Source organism: Labeo rohita, chromosome 16 (genome assembly GCF_022985175.1).
Source record: "Labeo rohita strain BAU-BD-2019 chromosome 16, IGBB_LRoh.1.0, whole genome shotgun sequence".
Taxonomy (NCBI): domain Eukaryota; kingdom Metazoa; phylum Chordata; class Actinopteri; order Cypriniformes; family Cyprinidae; genus Labeo; species Labeo rohita.
Window position 1 is genome coordinate 39,336,340 of NC_066884.1, and position 25,850 is coordinate 39,362,189.

General features: G+C 36.8%; 1 protein-coding gene across 1 annotated transcript in view; it reads right to left on the bottom strand.

Annotated features, from left to right (window-relative positions):
- The window catches only part of cdkal1 (CDK5 regulatory subunit associated protein 1-like 1), a 239,802-nt gene extending 219,110 nt beyond the window's left edge, over positions 1–20,692 (bottom strand). The window contains exons 1-3 of the mRNA XM_051131261.1: positions 20,526–20,692; positions 19,768–19,928; positions 14,872–14,984 (exon numbers count right to left, since the gene is read on the bottom strand). Of these exons, the coding sequence (XP_050987218.1) occupies positions 14,872–14,984; positions 19,768–19,925 (271 nt within the window). The 5' untranslated portion in view covers positions 19,926–19,928; positions 20,526–20,692. The remainder of the gene's footprint in view (positions 1–14,871; positions 14,985–19,767; positions 19,929–20,525) is intronic.
- Positions 20,693–25,850: the final 5,158 nt, after the last annotated feature.

Consider the following 25,850-nt stretch of genomic DNA (forward strand, 5'->3'; position numbering starts at 1 on the left):
TTGAACGTCACTCCAGGTAGGACATCCGACTCGGGGCAGATCAATCAACCCTGACCTCAGAGAGAAGCTAAAAGGCATAAGTTTTATGTATTTTGCTGCACACAACCTGTATGACTGTGCAAAATATAAATATAGCAGAAGAATTGCTTGTGTATGTATGAATCCATATGTTTTCACCTATTTTGCTTGTTCAGTAACTTCTACGCACACAACTATCTAACGTCTGGAACTACATGCCATTATATTTGACATTAGTTTGCAAGTGTTGAATAACTATAAACAGATTTTAGGAGAGCCAGATCTTGCCATAATTGGCATAAAACATTTCAACTTAGATATGCAGTTCTGCAGAACAAAGCATGTTGAGCAGAATGTCAAAGCTGCTCTTTCTCACAAAACAAAGTGGACAGTGGCTGTAGACGGTCAGAACTGGTTTTAACGTAATCGGTGACAGATCACAACACTGCAAGTTGGAACGTGCGCAAACACGGACGGTATTTAGCCGGTACTGCGGAGGGCAATACTTTCTCCACAGTACATTTTCTCGCTCTTTGACGGCCTGCTGTGTTGTGCCGGTTTGGTAATGGCAGTCTGGATGATAGTGAGCACCGACGATGAGACGCTTCGTCTTTCTGCCCTCTAGCAGACCTCCATCCCCAAACGACCCCGGCAACACGAGCAGCGACTCGCTGCACTCAAGAGCCGACAGACGGCCATCCATGACCTCATCCGTGTTTACGAGTCCTTAAACTCCCATCAGCCCCCCTCACGTCTCTCTCGCAGCAGCAGATGGCTCTCGGGTGACATCACTCTCCGCACGCACCGAACCGCACGGAAAAGAAAGATCCTACACATTTTGCTGATAAGTTCTGGCCAAAAACTGGCAAGAGCAGCACGGATTTCACACTTGTAGGCGGGGTTCGCGGAGGTTAGCGGGGACAGCTGCGACGCTGCACGCCAGACGCTCAGGATACTATGAGGTCAACGGTCCTGACTTTGGGCCGACACATGCGATCTCACCCACACATGGCAGGACAGGAAACACACATTCAGCTCCATAGTCAAATATTGTTTATGAATGAATATATCATTTATTCATTCATTTCACTTTTTAGTATACTTAATCATTACCAGTGATTAAAAAAAAAAAAAAAAAAAAAAAGATCAATATAGGTCGATCTGTATTTATAATATGATATATATTTTGATTTTGCTGATACATGGCTATGGATTCATTTAATAAGTCACAGCAGGTCACTAACATATACGGATTGTGATTATAACTGACAAACCTCAGGTTCAGTTTCTACAGGTCCTCTCACACACTTTGCATGAAATAACCTCAACATTGCTCAAATCTAAGTGAAGCGCTCTCCCACAGCTGACACGTTGGTATTTATCACATTGGTTCAGATAATGCTCCCAAGCGTGGTAAAACCTTCAAAAAGGAGGAATGAAGACATGAAGCAACTGTCATTCAGACGGCCACCTCTCTAGAACGGTCGACGAAGATGAATGCGCTGTCGACCGTTTGCATATTTACTCTCGGTGCGCGTCAAGCGCTCTCACACAAGGAGAAATCCATCTAAACAATTAAGCCAAGCCAGCATTCAGCTCACAGACATCTCCAATCAACCTCTAATTAACAAAATTGACCAGACGTTCCTCTGGGTGTTTTCGTTGCCCGAACCGCATTTGCACGCGACAATTTCCCTTCCCAGAAAGGACGAGTGCAGACGCGCTGAGCCGGCCGAGTGAGGATGAACACCGATCCTGTCGATCGGCCCTGACAGTTTATCAGCGAGAGGCAGGCGACGGCCCTTAAAATCCCAGAGCGTCATTGACGAGGGATCGGTCTCCGGTCACGCCAGTAAAGCCAGATCCCACTGATGTAAAGTGCAGGGGATATTAATGCAGTCACAGAGGGTCATTATAAATGGCCCCGCGCTCAAGGACACTCTGGAAAACAACCGCTCGCCATCGAAAACATGTCAATCCGGTTAATGCCTAATCAATACCAAACCATAAATTGATTCAAAATAAAAACACAATCATTTACTTAGTTCACTTTTCCCTGAGTACCAGAATCTATATGCTGCAATAACCTGAACACAAAGAGTGTTCACTCAAGGAACTTCATTTAGGGAAGATTAACAAGACAGAAAGAAAGAAAGAAAGACAGAAAGGAAGGAAGAAAGAAAGGAAGGCAGGAAGGAAGGAAGGCAGGAAGGAAGGAAGGCAGGAAGGAAGGAAGGAAGGAAGGAAGGAAGGAAGAAAGGAAGGCAGGAAGGAAGGAAGGCAGGCAGGAAGGCAGGAAGGCAGGAAGGCAGGAAGGAAGGAAGGAAGGAAGGAAGGAAGAAAGGAAGGAAGAAAGAAAGAAAGAAAGAAAGAAAGAAAGAAAATGAATGAATGAATACATAAATGCATACATGCATACAAAGTTATAAAGAAATCCCAGTCAATGGCTGTCAATAGTCGAGAGAAAAAAAAAAAAAAACAACAAAAAAAAAAAAAAAAAATAACACCACACCAAAAACTGCATAAATCATAAAATGCTGTGGCAGGTGACTAAATGTAATAGGTATTTATTATTAACCCTTGAGATGTACCATCTCGTTTTCACGGGGGTCCCAGAACACAATGCAATACAATCACAACAAAACACACATTAACGATACATCTTTAAACAACACTAAACACAAACAATAATAAAAAAAAAAAAAAAAAAAAAAAAAAAACACCACAAAATTAGTGGATCCAATACACAACAGCACCATTATTAATAGTAACATGTACAAACCAAAGCAAATTGTGAAAAAGTTTGCTTAAACATCTTAAATGATGTAATAGTTCGAATATAAGCAGGTAAATCGTTCCAGTCAATAGGGGCTTTAAACATAAAAGCTTTTTTACCAATTGTTTTTTTGACACGAGGAACAAAGAAATAAGTCTGAACAGAATGTCTAACTTGATCATTTGAAGAAAAAGGTACAAGATATTGTTGTAAATAACTAGGATAGTTACAATAAACACATTTGAAAAGAAATTGAAGCCAATGAATGTGTCGTCTTGTATGCAAAGATGGCCACTCGAGTGCATCATACATTATATAATGTATAACATGTATAACATCCCAAAACAAATCTGCAAAGTCTATTATATACTGTGTTAAGTGGCACAAGACCTAATTTTGATGCAGATTGATAAACAACATCACAATAATCAAAGATTGGAAGTATAAGTTGAGAAGCAAGTTTCTTACAAACACTATATGAAAAACAATATCTAGATCGATGTAATGTACTAATTCCAAAATTAATAGGCAACTCACATGTGGACAAAGACAAATTAAATAACTCAGCAAGTGGATACATAAGAATATGAGAGGATAATTTAAGAAACTTATTTTCAATACCATCCAATCCAACACCACTAGTCCCACTTAATTCATTAATAGCATCCTGAACTTCAATAGGTGAAATCGACCTAAAATTAAAAGAACTACTATAAGACAAATCATCATAAATAGTACCAGTATTCAAATAAGAGTCAGATACTAAAGTAGAACAAATTAATGAAAAACACTAATTAAATAACTGAGCAATCCATAAAGAATCATGTAATATTGTACTGTTATCTCTAATTTGATTAACTGAATGTTTATCTGAAGTACTGAATAAGTTTTTAATTTTATTCCAAAAATATTTAGAGTTCTTAAAATGCTGAGAAAGACCTTCTTTATAAGTAGATTTTGCATTTCGTACTTTTGTCTTACTCAAGTTTATCAACTGTCTATAAACTTCCCAATCAGCATTACTTCTTGTCTGACGAAATACTGACCATGCTTCATCCCTTTGCCTAAAGAGACTAAGAAGTTCAGAATTAATCCAAGGGAGATGACTACCCCTAACCCTAATAGTTTTCCAGGGAGCATGCTTGTCCACAACATTAATAAATTAACAAAATTAAAAAAAAAAAAAAAATCCCAAGCATCTTGTACATCAGGAATTAAATATCTATCCCAATTTATAGAAATCAAATCATTAATAAATAAATTTATATATTGTAAAAATTTTTATACTGTCTGATTTTAATTAATCTAGAAGGGGATTTAGGTCATTTAATTTTCCATACACAAAATATAATAGAGTGATCACTAAAGCAGTCAGACATTACACCTGCCCTTAAAAATCTATTAGGATGTGAAACAAGTATCCAATCAAGAAGGGACTGTGATCGAGCACTAATAGAAGGCCGAGTAATCAACTGTGTAAGATTTAAACTATTAAACATTTTTTTCTTTATCAGATGATTTATCCAACCAATTCTTGTTGAAATCACCAATCAATATTATTTTGTTTTTATCAAAAATAGAATTAATGGTAGATAACAGACAATTAAATGACTCCACTGGTGAAGAGGGTGGTCTGTATATGCTTCCAATAGTTATACTTTTATTTGAATGAAAAATTACCTTAACAAAAATACATTCACAATATAAAGGATCAACTGAAGGTATAATCAGACCAATAGAAACATATACAGTCACACCTCCACCCCCGGAGCACCCATCATATCTATAAAGAACATAGTTGGTTAAATTTATCTCACTGTCTGAAACACCGCTACTTAGCCATGTCTCAGAGAGTGTGACAATATCAGCTTTATTTAAATCAATCCACACACTAAGTAAATCAATTTTGCGGAGAAGGCTTCTAATATTCAAATGAATTATTTTTAACCCTTTAACCTCATCCAACCTGAAAATATAGCATAATAATATTAATATTAATATTAATATTAATAATAATAACATTAATATTAATATAATATTATTATAATAATAATAATATTATTATTAATAATAATAATATAATAATAATAATAATAATAATAATAATAATAATAATAATAATGACACTGATCAGGTATGAAATCAAAAAAACAACTGAATCCAAAAAAAAAAAAATATTACAAAGGTGCAAAAACTACAAAAAAGATAAATCACAACAAGACAAACAAACAACACACATAAATACAAAAAAAAACAAATAATACCACAACACCGCTCAAGAGCGACCCAGCTACCCCAGACACCATAACCCAAGGTGTTCCAGTGAGCAAACCAAATACAAAACCATCAAAAGGAAAAACATTTCTAAACCTCAACAACAACCAATAATAATAATAATAATAATATTAATATGTGATTGTATTTCAGTGAACTTCATTTAGCCCAAAAATCATCAAGTAGCAGCGTCAATTCATAGTCATTATCCTGAGGAAATCTAAGATGGCATGAAAACAACTAGCAGTTGAAACTTTGCTGTTTGCCATCAACAAAAACACATAACGTGCTAGGAAAACAAAGAAAGTATTTGATATTTTGTCATTATTATATTATATTATATTATATTATATTATATTATATTATATTATATTGTACACACACACACACACACATGTTGGGTTTACATGTTTTATGGGGACATTCCATAGGCGTAATGGTTTTTATACTGTACAAACCGTATTTTCTATCACCCTATACCTACCTTATACCTAAACCTAGCCCTCACAGGAGACTGTGCACACTTTTACTTTCTCAAAAAAACTCATTCTGCATGATTTATAAGCCTGTTTCCTCATGGGGACCTCACAAATGTCCCCACAAGGTCAAAATTTACTGGTATTACTATCCTTGTGGGGACATTCGGTCCCCATAACGTGATGAATACCAGGTGCACACACACACACACACACACACACACACACACACACACACACATTCCCGTAGCCAGGGCGGGTTCGAACGACCCACCCCATCCAGCCAAAGGTCCAGAATCTATTTTTTTTTTTTTTAAAAACAAGTGTTCTTTTAAATAACAACCCACTTTTAAACCCATAAAAAGTATTAAATACCTTAATTGGTATTAAGAAAACAATTAATTTCAAGAGGTCTTAAATTTGGGGACGGAAAGACAAAAATCGTGTTATGGATTAAATGTACTAGTCGTTTGAAGCGCGCAACACGGACCGCGCATCCGTTCAGATCACAGTTCAATCAGCAGGTTTACTAGAGCAGATGCGTTTACTCATGAGCACTAAACAGCGCTGTGAGATCCAGAGTGAAGCGCTTGAATTCGGTGAAGAAAACAGCGACATGGCGATTTAGACAGATGAAACAGCGCCGACAAACAGGAGAAACACTGTGCACAACGATAGTCACAATCATTTAATATGGACTGATTTTACTGTAACACTGACTGCACTATGGTATTGTGAACTGTGTTATATTATTATGTAGACATGTATTAAATCTATTAAAGGAGTAATGGAATATAATTACAGTGTTTTGTGATTAATGGCATTTGTGCATTTATACTAAGACCACCGTTCTTCATACAAATATTTTTATACCTTGGTATTGACGTGAATAATAATGCTTCATCTTATAAAAAATAAGGCTGTTACAGTTTTTACAGATGTTACTGTTTTTGATAATGAACATTATCTGAGCTGTATCAGGATATCAGTTGAATATATTACTAGACATCTCGCTTACTCCATATTAATTCTATTTCTGCAGGTCTTTAGAAAAAAAGTAACAAAAAGCCTTAAATTTGATTTTAAAAATCCTGCAGAAATCCTGCATAAAATTCCTTCCTTGATATTTGTATTTTGAAAAGGAAGAAAGACTGCATAGGGCTCAGAGGTTGAAAGGGGCTCAGAAAACTCAGTGGAAGGGTGTAGCATGGGTCAGGAAAGAACACAGTATATTCTGACCAGGGGCAGTTCTAGACCCTTTTTTTCAGACTGTCATCAACTTTTTTGCTTGTTCAATTTGTACAATGAACATGGGTTGGATCTCTTATTTTTGAGCTCTTAAAAGTACAACAAATGAATGATTTAACTTTAAAACGTATAAAAATTTCTCCTGGGGTGACAGCCCCCACACCCCCCTACAGGGACACATGTCCCACCATTTGTATGTGTGTCAGTATAAAGAATCTGTGGATTTATTGCATTCAAAAAAAAAGTCATTCACTTCATAATGTCACTTATTGTTTTAGGTATTTGAATATATTTACTGAACAAGGCGATATCTTGTTAAGCAGTTCGAAAACATCGTAGTAAATTTTTTTGGTGAATCAAAAAAAAAAAAAAATGCTTAAGATACCAGCAGACATGCTAATAGAGCACAACTTGGTGCATGAAGTTTTTGAACCTCACAGTTAAATAAATGGGTGGGAACTGAAACCCATTTTTTGGGAAAAAAAAAAAAAAAAAAAGAATGTGCGTGTGTACGTGTATATGTGTGCGTGTGCGTGTGCGTGCGTATGTATGTATGTATGTATGTATGTATGTATGTATGTATGTATGTATGTATGTATGTATGTATGTATGTATGTATATATATATATATATATATATATATATATATATATATATATATATATATATATATATGCCATAGCGGGGGGTTCTTTCTTTTTTTTTTTTGCATCTCAGTGTATCTGGATACACCAGGAGGTGCGGTGGCAGATCCAACTTGTTGAAGGACGAACTACAACAGAGTTGGGTGGTGGTCAGCAGGGGTAGATCCAGGATGCAGGATCGGCTGTCGAGCCCTGTCCGAGGTGTCGTGGTCCTAAATTGATGAAACACCAAAGAAGGGGGTGCTCATCTGACAACCGGCTGTAGCTACCAAACTACGGTACAGTTGAGAGATGTAGCCAAGCCTTGACCTGACTCAGGGAGAAGGACAGCGCTTGAAATGAGGAGGGAAGGAGAGTAGGACCAAAGACCTGTAAAGGTGGGCCAGCTGTGATGATCCGATCGTATTTACCTTCTTTTTTTTTTTTCCCTTGTCAAAATCATTTAGAATTATTCTTTACTTTAGTTGCTTAATGGAAATACAATATTGTACATTTTGTGGCATGTAAATATATCCGTGTAGCACAGTACCGCTTAAAGTTACTGACACGTAAGATTGATGAAGACGCATACATAAAGGAGAAAGTAAAGAGTGGGACATGCTGGATGGCAAACAGAATGAAGAAGAACTCAAAATTTGTCATATCGGCCACCCCGACAAGGTCTATTCAGAAATGATGCGTGAATGGCAATGCTACTTTGCTAGCGCTCGGCTATGACTGTCCACGTTTTGATTTCAGCAAATCAGCTTGCACAAACGGTCAACTTGATTAATATTCATGAGCTCAGCAGCCTGTCACGAGTCTCCGACAGACACTGTGCTGACACGAGTCAACTTTGACTACTGTGAGAACATATGAACATTTTAGAAATCTTTGCATGTTTTATTAATATTATTATTAGTATTTATTGTTTTTAATCGCTACTTTTCGATGTTGTTCTTTTTATATATACACCTGAAGCATTAAATGAACAGTAACTTCACAAACCGTAGTTCAAAGTCTCATCTATTCTAGCAATACATGTGCGGGCGGCCTTCCCTCAGCCCCGATTTACTCATGCTAGTCATGTCCATGCAATTATTCACCATTTTCACAACACAAGAAGGTCAGTGACTTCTCATTTGCTTCGACTGAGACCTTTTGCTTTGCCGAATCAAACGGTGTGCAATGTAGGCAAATTGCTCTTGCGTCCACGAGTCATCGGAGGCTTTCAGAAGCATTTCGCTCTTTCATTTGTATTTATCCGGCATGGCTGCACCAAAGAGGCCGAGGGTCCAGACATGCAGAATTAATCCATAACCAGTCCTGTCCTCTCAGGTCACCCATCCACACCGCTCTCCTTCAGCAGGTGGTCAGGGTAATGCATTCATTAAAATTGATGGCGAAAAAAGCTGTTATGTGGGTTATGTTGCTGCTGAATAAAGGAAGGGAGAAAGGGGGAAAAAAGGAAAAAAAAAAAAAAGGCAGATAGAGTAGCTTTTAAAAGCTGCCTTGAAAACCCTCATTCTCTGCCGTCTTTTTCCACCGCAGCTCTAAACATGCTCGTCTTTGGTTTCCCCTTCCCTCATAATGGCCTTCACTGCCGCTTTAATTACTTGTCCTTCTGTTAAGGAAATTAAGGCCTTTCTTTTCTCTTCATATGCATTCATGAGTGAGAAAAATGCTATTCTGCTGTTTTTGCGTTCAAGGACGCTGATGTGGAGCTCTGGAACAGCAGTGTTGTGACACGCACTTGACTTCTTCACTAACTCTCAAAGAAAAGGGACCCGTTTATAAAAGCAGGAGAAATAAGCAAGCATTTTGATCAGGCGCACATCCCGTAGTGTCAGACCCTGGGATGGCGGAAGACGCGCCTTCTGATGAGTCTTTTCCCACGAGCTCTTCGGCGTCTAATCTCGTTTGTTGTTGCTGCTGTAGGCGTTTGACAAGCAGTGCTCTAATATAACCATGTTGTATCATGACATTGCTTGCAGCACATTATATTGGGCACATATATATATCCAGACTGTCTTCACATACATCAATTAATGTTGAGCAGGTCCTGCTTAGGTCCTCAATAACCTCACGTATACATGCAGCATGAGAATATAAATTGATCAAAGCCACCGGTCCACGCTACAAACCAGGGATCTGAGAGTTATTACACCGAGGTGAAAGGTCAGAACGGCGAACCGCCGCATTCACAGCGACTGACCGCCGCCGAGCTCTGATTGCTCCATCAACAACCAACACCGCTGTCTACAATCTCATACCAATCCAGATTTCCTTCCTCTTCACATAATGGCAGCACAGAGACATGATTCAGGGGGTCTGAGTTAATGGGTTTGAGGATGGAGAGCAGGCCATGGAAAGAGATATCAGACTCATTGGATGAAAACATCACTGGGACACAATAAAGAGGCTATGGTAAAGGTGTGTAGGTAAAGAGCAGGCAAGCTTTGGAACACAAAATCATGTCATAAATGTCAAAATTGTGTCTTGAATCCACAAACCGCTTTGTCACACATTCATGTGCACTGTTGTCGTAAACTGGCCTGTCAGTCAGAATCCATATACATGCTCCACATTTCATTACCACTTCTCCACGAGGTTAAATATTAAGTATTATTTACTTGACCACGTCTGACATGCGGCATGTTTTGCAGCTCTTTTTAGTTGTCTTTGTAGTTCTGAACTGAATCCTCCTCCAAAGCACAATGGCCTGTGGGTAATAGCCATTTAAGCGAGTCCAAAATCGACAATCTACTAATCATAACATTTACAACATACTATGCTTTGGGACTGACTTATTCTAATCCCTCATACCATTTAGGATGCTCATCAGGACTCAGGGTTACCCGAGGGTCTGATGATACAGACACCAAAGCTCAGCTGATGAAAACAACACCACAAACAACCTAGAAGACATAGCTTTAAAGAACTCATAAGTTCTTTGACCTTGAAGAGCATTGCAAGACATCATATTCCTGATGCTGCAAGTCACAGCAGAGCATCACCCGTCCAACAACATCACGACCAGACAGGCGCAGAAAACCAACGCCACAACGAACTGAAACACTGCTCAGAGTAGCAGCAACACTAACAAAACGTGACACATGCTATTTCAATGAGTCGACCACAGGCTGTGACAAAAAAAAAAAAAAAAAAAAAAAAAAAAAAGGGACATAAGATTCACTGAAAGAAATCTGATATCACAGACAAACAGCACACACATACACTCCCTTTAGAGCGTGCCATTATGCAGACAGCTTTTATTGTTACAGGTCTCGCTGTAGAAGTCAAAACATTCTTCACTGAATTAAAAAAAAAAAAAAAGGTTGTGACTTATTTCACAATTCTGACTTTTTTTCTCACAGAATTCTGATCTTATTTCTCAGAAACAGAGTTTATATCTCAATTCTGAGAAAGAAGGTCAGAATTGTGTGATACAAACTTGCAATTGTGTGAACATATCAGTATTTTTTTTCTCCTCAGAACTGGACTTTATAACTCACAACAAGTTGAGAAAAAAGTCAGAATTGCCAGACACAAAGTTGCAACTGCAAGAAGTTTACATTTCGCAATTCTGACTTTATTTCTCACATTTTTAGACAAGTGTTGTATCTGCACAAAATGTATAAATATATTTTGACCAGTGCTAGTGATAAGATCACGCCAGCAGAGCTCATTTTTAAGTTGAACTCTTGTCTGAATAGCGACTAGACTCATTGTTTTGAGGATGTGAGGACAGAATGAGGTGTGAGAAACCGTCATCAGTCATTAGTGCAACAGCATCAGTAGGGGGTGCTGTGTACCTTCTTATACAAAAAAAAAAAAATTAAAGTTAAAATACACAAACAACATGAATCTACTTGTGTTTCTGAACTTAAAAAAAAAAAAAGTATTTGATCGAAGGGTCAGAAGCTCTAACCTACACGATCAGTTAAAAAATGCTTTATTTTGTCTAAAGTTTACAGTTTGTCAGCTGGGAATAAAACAACATAGAGAGAGAAATTCAAACACAGACATGTAGAGTCCACTCGACTGCCACATTTCTCTAACAAGACACTTCTAAAATGCCCCTAAATCAACCCGTCTGAGCCTCCTGCCCTCAGTCCAGTATGAACGCTGAACTCCTCACATCTCCCCGTCTGAAATCAGCCTCATCTGAGCAGCTGTTCACAACCACCAGCGAACGCAGCTCACGCCCGGTCAGGAGCCGACGCGACACCTCCGGTAACCAGGATATGCTCTTAATTCCCTCAGTCCTCTTCTACCTCCGCATCTCCTCTCTCCAGGTGTGGGAAGAAGCGCACAAGGCTTGTCATAGTGCTGTACATTTCTCCCAGCACCGAGGACATGGAGAAACAGCGGTAACCACACAGACAGGCGGCGATCGGATCTGAATCTGAAGGAGGCTGGAGCGTCACGGCAAACGCACGCTTTCATTGGCCACCGCCGGCAGATGAGAAACGCCGCGTAAACCACGTTCAGCCACTCACAGCGCTGACGGCATGAGCCATTTTATGAATGAACAGCCAGACAAATACGCCAAAACACTTAATTTCATGAAAACAGATGATGTTCTAGTTTAAACACCTCACAGAAAAGCAGCTGTAAAACAATACATTTAATAATTTACATGCAATATCACACTAACTCTTTTTCTGCTGGAATAGCAGACAAATTTGTGTGGAAAAAATAATGCAAACCCCTCCAAACATTATAGATCAAGGGACACATAAATATTTAAAGGCAACGCTACGTTAATGATTTGAGGTCAAACTTCCATCACTGCTGCCTTTTTAGGACAAAGCCTGACAATCATAGAGGAGGAGATTCAGGGATGGACTGAAGACTGCGCTCGTTTGACTGGTCAATAGTGCCACCTACAGATGGGTTAGGGGTATGGTTAGGATAAACCTACAGTTACAAGAGCATGTACACACTTTAAAATAAATGGGCAAGTCTGTGTCTGTGTCTGTGTGTGTGAGAGAATACAATGCCTTGCAAACATAAAAAAATAAATTAATTAAAAAAAGGACCCCCCCACCCCAGTGTATTACTACACGTTTTGCCACATTCATTGCCAATTCATTTAAATAGGTATAATTTGGAAAGGGCCTCTCAATAAAAGGTCAAACATCTGAAAATGCACATTAGAGAAAAAAAACAGAGCCCTGAAATCAAACTCTGCCTGTTTAAATGCCAAACAATTATATTACTACTGCAACTGTATTATTATTATTATTTATTATTTAGTAGTAGTAGTAGTAGTAGTAGTAGTAGTATGGTTATTATTGTTATTATTATTATACTTCTAACCAATATTTTTTTTTAACAAAAAGAAATACAGTCAGGTCCATATATATTTGCACACTGACAATTTTTATTATTTCAGCTGTTGACCAAAACATCTTCAAGTTACAGTTATAGAATGAATATGGGCTTAAAGTGCACACTCTGAGCTTTAAGTTATTGGAGGAAAGGTTAAGAAATTACAGCTCTTTAATATGTACCTCCCCCCTTTTTTAAGGGACCATAAGTAATTGGACAGTTGTTTCATGTACAGTTGTGGGCTATTCCTTTATTTTTTCAACATCAATTAGACAGGTAAAAGGTCTGGAGTTGATTCTAACTGTGCCATTTGTATTTGGAAGCTGTTGCTCTGAACCCATAGCATGCGGTCAAAAAAGCTCTGCATGCTGTTATGCTTCAAAAACAAAAGAAATTCATCAGAGAGATCGCAGGAGACATTAGGAATGGCCAAATCAACAGTTTGGTACATTCTGAGAAAAAAAGAACACACTGGTGATCTCAGCAACATAAAAACACCTGGATGTTCATAGAGGACAACAGTAGTGGATGACTGGAGGATCCTCTCCATGGTAAAGAAAAACTTTTCACAACATCCAGCCAAGTGAAGAACACTCTTCAGGAGGTAGAGAGTCACTGTCAAAGTCTGCAATCAAGAGAAAACTTCACCAGAGCAAATACGGAGGGTTCACCACGAGGTGCAAACTAGGCCAGATTAGACTTTGCCCAAAAAAAAAAACAAAAAAAAAGCCAGACCACTTCTGGAAAAGCATTCTTTGGACGGCTGACGTTATATCAACCTGTATCAGAATGACGGGAAGAAAAAAAATTAAAGATTGTATCTTGATTGTGTGATTTTAATTCTATTCTGTTAGCATACAGAGCCGAAAATACGAAAACTGTGTCAGTGTCCAAATATATATGGACCTGACTGTATATTTGGCACATAAAATGACAAAATGAGTAATTTATCACTCACTCTGGAACATTCTGCCCAACATCTAATGTGTACATCATATGGAACAAAAAGGCAGGTGATAAAATGTTTGTTTGGGTTTTTTGATAAACCAGTGGCTCTTAATTTTGTTCATGCCCCCTTTTAAACCCTCCCACTGCACCTCAGACTACCAAGTCATATTTAAAAAAAAAAAAACGTTCAGCTTTCATGAAAAACTCCTGCTATTATTTGACTTTCATTGTGTCTACACCAAGTGCTCTGACGACGTCTAACACAAAGAACAAATGGATTGCAGCGGTCGCTTTGTAGCGTCCAGCGTAGGCAGCCTGTAGCTGTTGTGGCACGACATGATGCAATAACGTGTTGAATCTGGTGTAGACGCGTGTTTGTGTTGCTGTTAAAAGAGAGTGCCGAGCTCACAAGAAAAGCCTGTGTTGCTGTCCGCTACAGCGGTGCGAGTCAACAGCCTGAAGAAGAAAGACTCAGAGAAATTTGCGTTCGGTGCTGCTTGGAGAAAAAAAAAAAAGCAGAGAGCCAACTTCTATTCACTCACTAAAATGCTGATTTTTCAGATTTTCTGCTGCTCTCTGGCGCCTCCTGCTGTACCTGTGCATGTTACACACACAACTACTGGCATAAAGTTGTTGTTTTTTTTTTCTCTCTCTTAAAATACCGGTTACAATAATCAAAAAGGTCCAGAACTAGATCAAGAAACCAAACTAGGACTTTAATTTAATGTTTTTTTGTCTTCATTCACCAAGAAAAAGACATTTAACATTATTAGCTAGCTCTAAACAGTAGCGCTGCTTTATTGAAGGAAATCAAATGCTATTCTATATCTATATAATGTTGTTCATGTGTAATACAATAAAGCTGCTTGTTTTAAAGCAATCTACTGTATAAAGTGGTTCATAAATGACATGACTTGAATTTTTTTTCCCCCTCACTTCGCGGTGAGTCTATTTGGGCCTTCAATCAGTGTAGTTTGGTCTGACACCCATCTAGTAGGGGTTCAAACTAACCTTACAATTAATATCACAACAGCAGTACTGCTGACAAAACTTGCAATTCAGGCTGTAACTAACTAGTGTGAACATGATGCTAAAAACCACATTGCCAATGTCAGAAATCTTGAACGTGAGGAAATGAAAACGTGCACGTCTGATCCGTTCACACGGGTACCTGTGATCTTATAGCCGCTGGCAGCCAGCTGTCCGGCCATGTATTCGCCATCAGAGCTGTTGTGAGAGCAGCCCCACGTCCTCACCCAGACCTTCTGTGTGCCAGGAATCACGCTGAAAATAAGACAGCAAGAGGGTCGTTATATTCTGACACAAAGAGATCTAAGAAATGACACAAAGCATGAAAACAATGCAGGAAAGTCTGAATCTACACGGTCACGTTCAAGATCAGTCGTCCGGTCTGATTACATGGTTAGTGATCTCACATTCTCCAGTGTCAACCACTGATCCACTAGATGGCAATATTCAACGAGTGAACTGTACCAACCACAATAACATGTTTCGCTAAGATGACTATTTTATGTTTGTTTCTTTCATAACCTTTAGTTGGGTTCATTCATCCTTTAAAACGAATTATAATGTAGCAAACATTTGTAATGTAGGGGCTCTTAAAGTCAAGGTCTCATTTAATGTAGAGTAACGGGTCACATGACCAGAGTTTGACATCAGGACTGTGGCATTGTGGGTCAGAATCAACAAGGACGCAGACGAAAGACACAGGCTGTTTCTCAAGTCTGAGACAATAAAGAATGCACTTGCGTTTTTGTGTCTTGCTTGTTTGTCATCTTTGCCAGTCTACATAAAAAAGACAAACTCAAGGCCGTGAGGACGCAGAACATTTAATACATTTAATCTTCGTGAGAATGAGATCTGTGCTGTGATCCTGTTGACCGTTATATTATTTCACCGTGCACATTCGTGTAAATAAGTATGTTCATGTAATGTAACTTATGCTGTGTCAACGTTAAGATTCTTTTTAAGATGTCAATAAAAAGTTCTGCAGGTTTTTTTCTGAGTCTTTATCAGTCTGTACATTTTTTCTGTACTTTTGTCTGTAGCGTCTTCTGAGATTTCTAATGGTTGGATTCTATACATTTGATGCATCATCCATATCGAGAATGCATTTGTGTACTTTCACGCATCCTCTTTGTATTAGAATTGAACTGAAGACATACAGTGGGTATAAAAAGTCTGCTGAAACTGCAGTTTTTTTGAGATGTAAAAAAAAATATGTTAATGTCAGATCTTTTCTACCAAATTACTAAATGAATAGTAAAAACAAAAAAATTCAAAAAAAAAAAAAAAAAAAAAAAAAAAAAAAAAAACCTGCCATGACCTGCACACTCTTTTATAACAAGACAAATCATCTGGGGCCGCATTTATAAAGCCGCTCAGAGTAAGAAATCCAAAGAATGGTGTCATTTTGCCTTTATTCCCCAAGTCTCAGCTCCTAAGTGATTTAAGAGTGCTGGAGATTCAATTCATAGTGTATATTACATATACATATACATAAACTGATCGTAGCCACTCTAGTCAAAGCATGTGTTTGTACCAGCCACGCACATTTCAGAAGCTTTTGCTGTCGCCGAATAATGGCCGTGGTCAGCAGGAACGTTCTAATAACTGACCGCTCATTTCGGAGAATAAAACTTTCAGCTTTTCACCATTATGACGTTTGGTCCTGATCCTCCTGTCGGTTTAGGTTGTATTGACATTTAGGTTGTAAGTTGTTGTCACCCTGTGATTGGATGCAACCTGAATAATGGTAATAGTGATATCACACACAATGAGTTTTAAACAGTTGTGTTTAATGCAATAAATTTTATATAAAATTTCAATACATGTCAATACAACATAAACCATCAGGACCAAACATCATAATGGTGAAAAGCTGAAAGTTTATTTATTCTCCGAGATGAGCGGTCAGTTATTAGAGCATTCCTGCTGACCACGGCCATTATTCGGCGACAGCAAAAGCTTCTGAAATGTGCGCGGCTGGTACAAACACATGCTTTGACTAGAGTGGCTGCGATCAGTTTCGGAGGCTGGGCCAGGGCCATGGTGAACTCCAGATGTGTACATTGTAAAGAAGGGGTTATTCAAGTATTAATGGCAAGAAAAATCCCTTATACTTGCAAGCGGCCACGTGTGAGGTGTGTCTTGGAGGTTATAGTACATTAAGGAATGATCATGTGATTTTACACATGCCAAGTGAGCTGTAAATGTAGGGCTGGACAATTGACCAAATGCAATTTCCATGAGCATTTTGTTATATAAAGCGGTTTCTGTAATCAGCAGTAAATCCCCATCACCTGCTTTCAGATGAAGCAGTAATTACTACACAGAGCCACAGTTCACTGATACCAAACAAAAAAACAAAAAAAAAAAAAAAAAAAAAAAAAAAAAAAAAAAAAAACACATGCAGACGATATTATTGCGTGATTATGAAATTGAAAAAAATTGTTGGTGATTATGACAGCTGTTTGCGTAGCTTCTCAGTGAACTAACACGTTTTTACTCCAAACTCATTTGGAGTTTCCGTGCTGGAGCGCCCTCTGGCTTTCGGATGAAGATTTACTGCTGGTCACAGAACTTCACTGAAAGACACGCATGACAATCGCAGCTTCTGCTTAATCACGATTGCGATTTCATTTCGACATAAATGCAAAAAAAAAAAAAAAAATTGCAGTTTTGCGAAATATTCCGTTTGGCTGAAAAACCATGTCATGCGAGCGTATAAATTTTTTTGCAGTCTATGGAAGTTTTTGCAAAATTGACCATTATCCACTGCATTGGGTGTATTTTGAGTTTGCTCAATCTGAACTTTTTATGCAGGGTCAGAAAGCTTTCGGATTTCATCAAAATATTTTCATTTGTGTTCCAAAGATGAACAAAGGTCTCACAGGTTTGGAACGACATGAAAGTGAGTAATTCATGCTGAAATGTTCTTTTTTGTAGGGACAGAACCCTATAAAAGCATGCTGCTGTCTGTGTCAGTAATGTTAATCAAACAACGAAACACAGCTGTAACAAAGATTAAAGGTTTTATTTAAAACTTTGTAACATTATTTTACACTTAATTAATACATTTGTGCGCCTGAAAATGAATGTTAAACCTTACATAATACGGAGCTTTGTTATCTTTTATTTATCTCTTTGTATTTCTATTTTTTGTTGTTGTCGTTTTGCTTATCCAAAAAAAAAAAAAAAAAAAAAAAAAAAAAAAAAAAAAGATTGATCTGTAACTCAAAACCTGTAATACGAGCCAAGGCATAAGACTGGTGATCTGTTGAACCCCTACACTCTTGACTTGTTATTTGAAGAAAAAAAAAAAAATTATATATATCAAATCGCATAAGTTTCTAATCATGCTGATTTATCCATAATTAAGTTATTTTTATTTGGCCTGGTTACATTTATTTTGGATTACGAGAGTCTGAAGAGTAAATGCTTGAACTGGCTTTCTGTGTGCAAGAGCATCAAGATAGGTGCTGAAGATCGCCACAAGATGACCAGTATGTCAAAAACATCAATATTTCGATACACAGTGTATCCAGGACAGCATGCCAATGCTGAATTTTGTTCCGTTTAAGTTTAAGTATAAATCAGACAAGTGTTTTTTTTTTTTCTGTGATATTAAATTTGGAATTGTTAACTGGGAAATTTCACTGGTATTCAACATTTTGGTGGCTTATTTATTGGAGCACCCTGTTACCTGGGTCAAACCAACAGAAAAGGGGAAGAAAAAAAACTTTTTTATTTTACTCCTCTACCACAAGCGCAGTTGTATCACAACATCATACTCTATCCTAGATATAATTACAATAATAATAATAATAATAATAATAATAATAATAATAATAATAGTAATAATAAGCAGCTTTCTAAAATGTGAAAGCGTTGTGGATTGAGACACCATCACAATGTGGAAATTTCCTGTGGTATTGAAAATGATATCAAATAACAATGTATTTCATAGTAACGTATCAAAGTTATAAATTTCTGTATCATGACAACGCTACCTGTGAGACTTGTTTTCTGACCAAATGGCTATTTTAGGGCACTTTTAAGGCAAAATGTCAAAGTGCACATTTCCACTAATTATGTTATTAACATTATCTTTTGAGAATCCAGTCAACAGAGCAGCCAAATGCGAACTGTTTGATTAAAGGAGAAGTCCAGAACAACAATTTACAAATAAAGTAGTGACCTTTGTCATCCAAGATGTTCATGTCTTTCTTTCTTCAGTCGAAAAGAAATTATGTTTTGTGAGGAAAACATTTCAGCATTTTTCTCCATATAATGGACTGATATGGTTTGATTTTGAACTTCCAAAATGCAGTTTAAATGTGCCTTCAAACCATCACAAATGAGGTTGTAAATGATCCCAGCCGAGAAAGAAGGGTCTTATCTAGCAAAACGATCTGTTATTTTCATTAAAAAAAAAAAAAATACAAATTTATATACTTTTTAATCTCAAATGTTGGGGTTGTCTTACTCTCTCTGAACTCTGTATATTCTAGCTTACAACAGTTAGTGTGTTAAAAACCTCTGATCGCATTTTCTTCCTTAACTTCAAAATCGTCCTACATCGCTGTTTTACCTTTTTTGTTAAAAAGTATTTCAATTGTATTTTTTTTTAATGAAAATAACCAATTGTTTCGCTAGATAAGATCCTTCTTCCTCGGCTGGGATCGTTTACAACCACATTTGTGATCGTTTGAAGCTGCATTTAAACTGCATTTTGGAAGTTCAACCAAACCATATCAGTCCATTATATGGAGAAAAATGTTGAAATGTTTCCCTCAAAAAACATAATTTCTTTACAACTGAAGAAAGACAGACATGAACATCTTGGATGATGAGGGTGAGTACATTATATGTAAACTGTTGCTCTGGAAGTGGACTTCTCCTTTAAGGTTAATTTCAAGATCTGACTAAAATAACTGGAAGAAGCCAGCAATGTGTGTAAGAGCACTTGATCACAACAGCACCTGTGAAAACCTGACGATACCTTTATACTGGGTTAGTTTGGGGAGAAGAGCGAGCGTCTGACCTGTCTGTCTGAAGCTCTTCTCCTGCAGGCTGGAGTTTGTGTTTGCGTGGACGAGGCACAATGTTCCTCCTGGAGAATTGGCGCTCGTGAGGAGTGGGGTCATGGGACGTCACCATATCCTCTATATCGTCAACCAGAGAGTCACAAGCGGATGGCATGATCTATATAAAAAACAAAACATACAAAAGTCTGCAGAGTAAAGCTTCATTAACGATCCTCATCACACAGTAACGTAGTTACTTATTAAATCATACATCAATTTAAACAAGTAAGTTTACAGGTACGCAAGGTGACAGCGAGGATATGGGAACAAATCCACATTTACAGTACTTTTAATAATACTCCAAAATGATAAAACTCCAAACTAACACTCAAAGTGAGGATGCACTCACATCAGCTCAAAAATCATGCATGACATCCAATCAAATTCCCCATCACTGTGGTCAAAAGCACCGCTCTATCATCTATTTCACGCTCATTGTATTAAACCACGTGTGAACACATTAATTTATGTCACCCATGTGACAGTTCACTATCACTTAGTAGCAGCTTTAATTCAGTGAAACGACACGACTAGACAACAATACACAACGTGAATCACGCGCACCCGAGCAGAACATCATTCAAGTTCACCACAATTAGGTGAAAAACAATGTTTCACTGCTCGTCCGAGTGCGTTATGTGACATCACAGGCGCGTCAATCCACGTGTTTGCCTTAAACTGAGTCTTAATAAACCATTTAAGAGCGCAAACTTACCGGAAAGACGAAAATACACTCGTAATAGGAAACGCTGAAAAATCCGTGGCGGTTTGAGGGGAAAATAACGAGTTGTTCTGCTCTTTAATAGTTTACGGTGGCGTTGTTTTGCTCTCAGAGCGCCATATTGAAATGTTTCCCCTTTAACCTCGACGCGATACGGCAAGAGTAAAAGGACAAACCTCATACACGTCCTTTGGCGTTATTATATTATATTATATTATATTATATTATATTATATTATATTATATTATATTATATTACATTATTACAGGCTACAACATTTTTAAGATTATATACAGTCAAACCAAAATGTATTTAGACACCTTCAATATTTCTCACATTATCAAAGTTTATTTGCTATAGTTTAGAACAGGGGTCCTGGAGAGCCGCAGCCCTGCAGAGTTTTGCATCAACCCTAATCAAACACACCTGAACAAGCTGATCAAGGTCTGAAGGGTTACTGGAAAGCAACAGGCAGGTGAGGTTTAATCAGGGTTGGAGCTGAACTCTTTAGAAGATGGTAATAAAATCTGAATCATTTTTATCATTTAGAATACTTTTCACAAAATTGACACAAGTTTTCTTCAAGCTGAATGTCAGCCCTAGTGGATTTACATAAAATCTTACTGCTCTGACTATCAGTATGAAAGTTATGAAAGTTGACAGGACTGATATAGATTCGGTCTGTGTCTCGTCATAACTGAGGGCGCGGAGCGGAGAGAAAACAGTCCTTTCCCCCTGACCACAGTTCTTTGATCGCATTCATACTCAAGATTTGGTGTAGAGTACGTACTCTTTTAGCGCTCATTAAGTACTTATTGAAATGAAGTACCTACTCATTGAGTAGCCATTTAGAATGCAGCCAGCGTTTTGGTACCTGTCTGCGGGTTTGCTTGCGTAAAGCGTTTAAATGTTGATGAAGGTATTAAATGGCGAAAGGAAACAGAAAAATATGCACTAGCAGGACAAACTGAATCCTAATGCCAAACAACAGTATTTGGACAAATTAAAGACAATATTAGCCATACAGATCCACAAGTTGACCAGAAATGGATTACAAATTCCAAAACACTACCTCCACTGACACATTTTTATTTATTCAAAAGCAAAGGTTTAATGAGCAGTAAGCTGCATATATACAGCAGTCAACATTTGAAGTGGATCAAAACCTTTCATCAAAGTTGTCCTAAAACCAAAACAATACACGTTCTTGTCTTAGGACAACTCTGAAGACCATTTTGTGATCCACTTCAAATGTTGACTACTGTATATACATATTATTAAATCATTAAATCTTCACCTTAAATCTGCTAAAAGTTCATTTGATAATTACTGAAATGAAAACATAATATGGGTAAAAAAAAAAGTAACACTACATACAGAGTGTTTCCTACGGTGACCGGGAGGGGACACCCTCGGTTCACTTAAGTTTGTCGTGGCCACGACATATCAACTCGTGGGAACGTGATATTATGTCATGGCCACGAGATCATTTTGTTGAGGTAACGACATCCTTATGTCGTGGCCAGGAGATGCTATGATGAGGGAACGACATCCATTTCTCGTGGCCGCGTCTTATTATGTTGAGGAAACGACCTGCGCTTCTCGTGGCCACGAGTTTAATGCGTAAACAAACCTGCGTGACCATAGTAACCCGGGATTATCAGAGATAGATTTATTACCATTTTATTTTGAATTAAGGAATTATTATATTATTATATTGATTATTATAGAAATTAATACAATATTAAATGATAATATTATGCGATGCTGTCTACGTGAATGTTGTCTGTGCGCGATGTAGACAGCATTCAAAAGAAGTTGATCATTAATAAATATTACATAAAGTATATCAAATAGTCCTACAAACATTTCATGCATCCCACAGTCTTGTAAGTCCATTAACTGATCCTCTTTTTTCTGTAATATTTGTATCATTCCTTTGTATTCGTTATTTTTTTTTTACCTTAATTTCTATCTCTTTACTTAAAGTTTTGAATGTAAATGATACAGTAAAAATTTGAATATGCTATATGACTGGGATTTTTACTGGAATGCAGTTTAAAGGTTGAATTTGACATATATTCTATTTTATTTCGTCTAATTAATAGACTAGCCTATATATTCACGTAGTTTAATTTGTAAATCATTTATCGTCACACACGGGCATAAATACAATCAAAACTTCTATCAAAACTTTATTGGCATAATTGTCGTTTACAGTATTTGCAAAATATAGCAAATATTAGCATATAGAGCAGAACGTTAGGCAAAGCGATACACAATAAATATAAAAATATAGCCACTTATAAGTCACTTATAATTTATTACTGGCCTATTATTATTATTATTATGGTTAGGCTATTATTATTTTAATAACTGGTTAGGGCTAATTTTATTAATGCTTGACAATTATGCCAATAAAGTTTTGACTTTTTGATTGTATTTATGCCCGTGTGTGACGATAAATGAGTGTGTTTTCATTTACAAATTAAACTACGTGAATGATTCATTCCTCATGAAACACTAATTAGACGAAACAAAATAAAATAATTCAAACTTTAAACTGCATTCCAGTAAAAATCCCAGTCATATAACATATGTCCAGCATTTACAGTATTTACATATAGAACGTTGAGTAAAGAGATGGAACATAAACGAAAATAAAATAACAGGCTAATAATAATGATAATAAAAATAAAAATAATACTGAAAAAACGATCAGTTAATAGAAGGTTGGATAAAAATATCTTGTAGGCCTATTTTATTTGATGTACTTTGTGTAATATTTATTAATGATAAACTTCTTTCGAATGCATCGCGCACAGACAGCATTCACACAGACAGCATCCCCTGTTGTTAATATAATCATTTAATAATGTATTCATTTCTATAATAATTAATATAATAATTTTTAACTCAAAATAAAATATTAATAAATCTATCTCTGATAATCCCGGGTTACTATGGTCACGCAGGTTTGTTTACGCATTAAACTCGTGGCCACGAGAAGCGCAGGTCGTTTCCTCAACATAATAAGACGCGGCCACGAGAAATGGATGTCGTTCCCTCATCATAGCATCTCCTGGCCACGACATAAGGATGTCGTTACCTCAACAAAATGATCTCGTGGCCATGACATAATATCACGTTCCCACGAGTTGATATGTCGTGGCCACGACAAACTTAAGTGAACCGAGGGTGTCCCCTCCCGGTCACCGTAGTCTCCCCTAGGACCTAGCATAGGCTTTGGTACGGTGCGGTACGGTACTTTTTTCGGTAACAGTTACTTTACTCTTTACTCTCTGTACATTTATTTCAGTGAAAAAATAAGTCCAAAAATCTCAATTTCAACATTTTGAACAATAGTGCCCTACAACCATTTTTTTCTTTTTTTCTTTTTTTTTTTTTTTTTTTTTTTTTTTTTGTCAGAAACTCTTGTGTGTTTTAATTAAGTGAAGGCATTAAACATTTATTTATTTTTATTATTTATTTATTTTTAATAAATTTAATTAAATTTAATTTTTAATTACTAATGATTAATACATTTCTGTTACATGTTAAACCGTACTTTTATTTTGTCAGGATTAAGTTCATGTGTTTATATCGTCATATAATGAGACCCAAAGGCCGAAAATCACCGCGAGTCTCACGTGTGCTTCAGTATTTGTGTAGTAAACAAAACCGCGTCTCCGCCATTCATTCATACACAGCCAAGCGGAACATGGAAGATTCATATTTAAACCGTCTTTTGCGTTTTAATATTTACCTACACTAGTCCATATTGCGATTCGAATTAAGTGAGAGACCTACTTTTGCTTTATTAATCCAAAAATTGACGAATTCTGTGTCATTCCGCACTAGAGTAAATCCGTTTTCATGAATGGACTCCGTGATCCCGTCCGCGTATTCGCGGAGAAATTGTAAACGCGCGTCCACGTTAGAGAAAGAATTGACATGCTGTTGTGTAAATAAGATAAATAACATAAGACTATTTTGTTTGTTTAAAAAAAAGAACAAGGTATAGACCTGTTCTATAGCAATGGGTAACCTTAAATGACTTCTGTTGTGATCTGGCGCTATAGAAAATAAAGTTTTTTTGACCTTTAAGGGGGGTTGGTGGGTGCCCCTAATATAATGGCAGGGGAAACACTGATACATGTGGTTCCAAACCTGTATGGCAGCTTCTGTTTAAAAAAAAAAAAAACATTCTTAAGAATATCTATTGAGTTCAGTAGAAGAAAGTCTTACAAGTTTGAAACCACATGCATGAATAAAAGTTTATTTTTAGCTTTAATTATTCTTTTAATAGTTTATTAAAATGAATGTATTATAATGGTAATCATTATTAGTAGCAGAAATTGTATTTACAGTACAGAAATAATTTAGTAGTTACAGTAAGACTAAAAATAATATTTTGTTTGTCTAATAATTTGTAATAACTGATATTTTGTCTTCACAGACATGTAAATGTGGCCTTTTAAAGTGTGTGACATTTCATTATCTACATGTACTGCAGGTTACCTTAAATCTGATAATCATTGAAATGAAAACATAATAAAATAAAACACAACATAACATGTCAAATGAAATATGGATAAAATAAGAAACGCTATGACAGCTTCTGTTTAAAAAACATTTCTAAAAATATCTATTGTGTTCAGCAGAAGAAAGTCTTACAAGTTTGAAACCACATGAGCGTGAATAAGTTTATTTTTAGTTTGAAGTATCCTTTCAATAGTTTATTAAGAACAATGTATTATAATGTTAATCATTATTATTGTTGTATTTACAGTACAGTAAACATTTTGTAGTTAGAGTAAAAACAAGCCTAAAAATAATATATTTTTAATATGTTAAGTGATATTCTGTCTTTTGTCAACACAGACATGTGAAAGTGGCCTTGTAAAGTGACATTTCATTATCTACATGTACTGCAGGTATCCTTGTCTATACAAAGGTTGAATGTAGGTACAGTAAAACAAATATAAATTATTTTTAACTAACTGCTATTTTTCTTTTGTTTTTGCTTACAGATATGTGATTGTGGTCTTATAAAGTGTGCAACATTTCATTATCTTCCTGGTACGAGTTGCTAAAACATTTTAGGCTGAAACATTTCCACTACGATCGCAACTGCAGGTATCCCTGTCCATAGGTGGATTGTCCTTGCACGTTCAAAAGGTGGAAGAACCTTCTGAGCCACACGTATCAAACACACAGGAAGTCAACAACAACACATTCAGTTAACCACATTCTTTTGTCAGGCATGTGGATTTAAGGAACTGTCAACTGAGAAGGAATACTTTGCTCATGTAAATC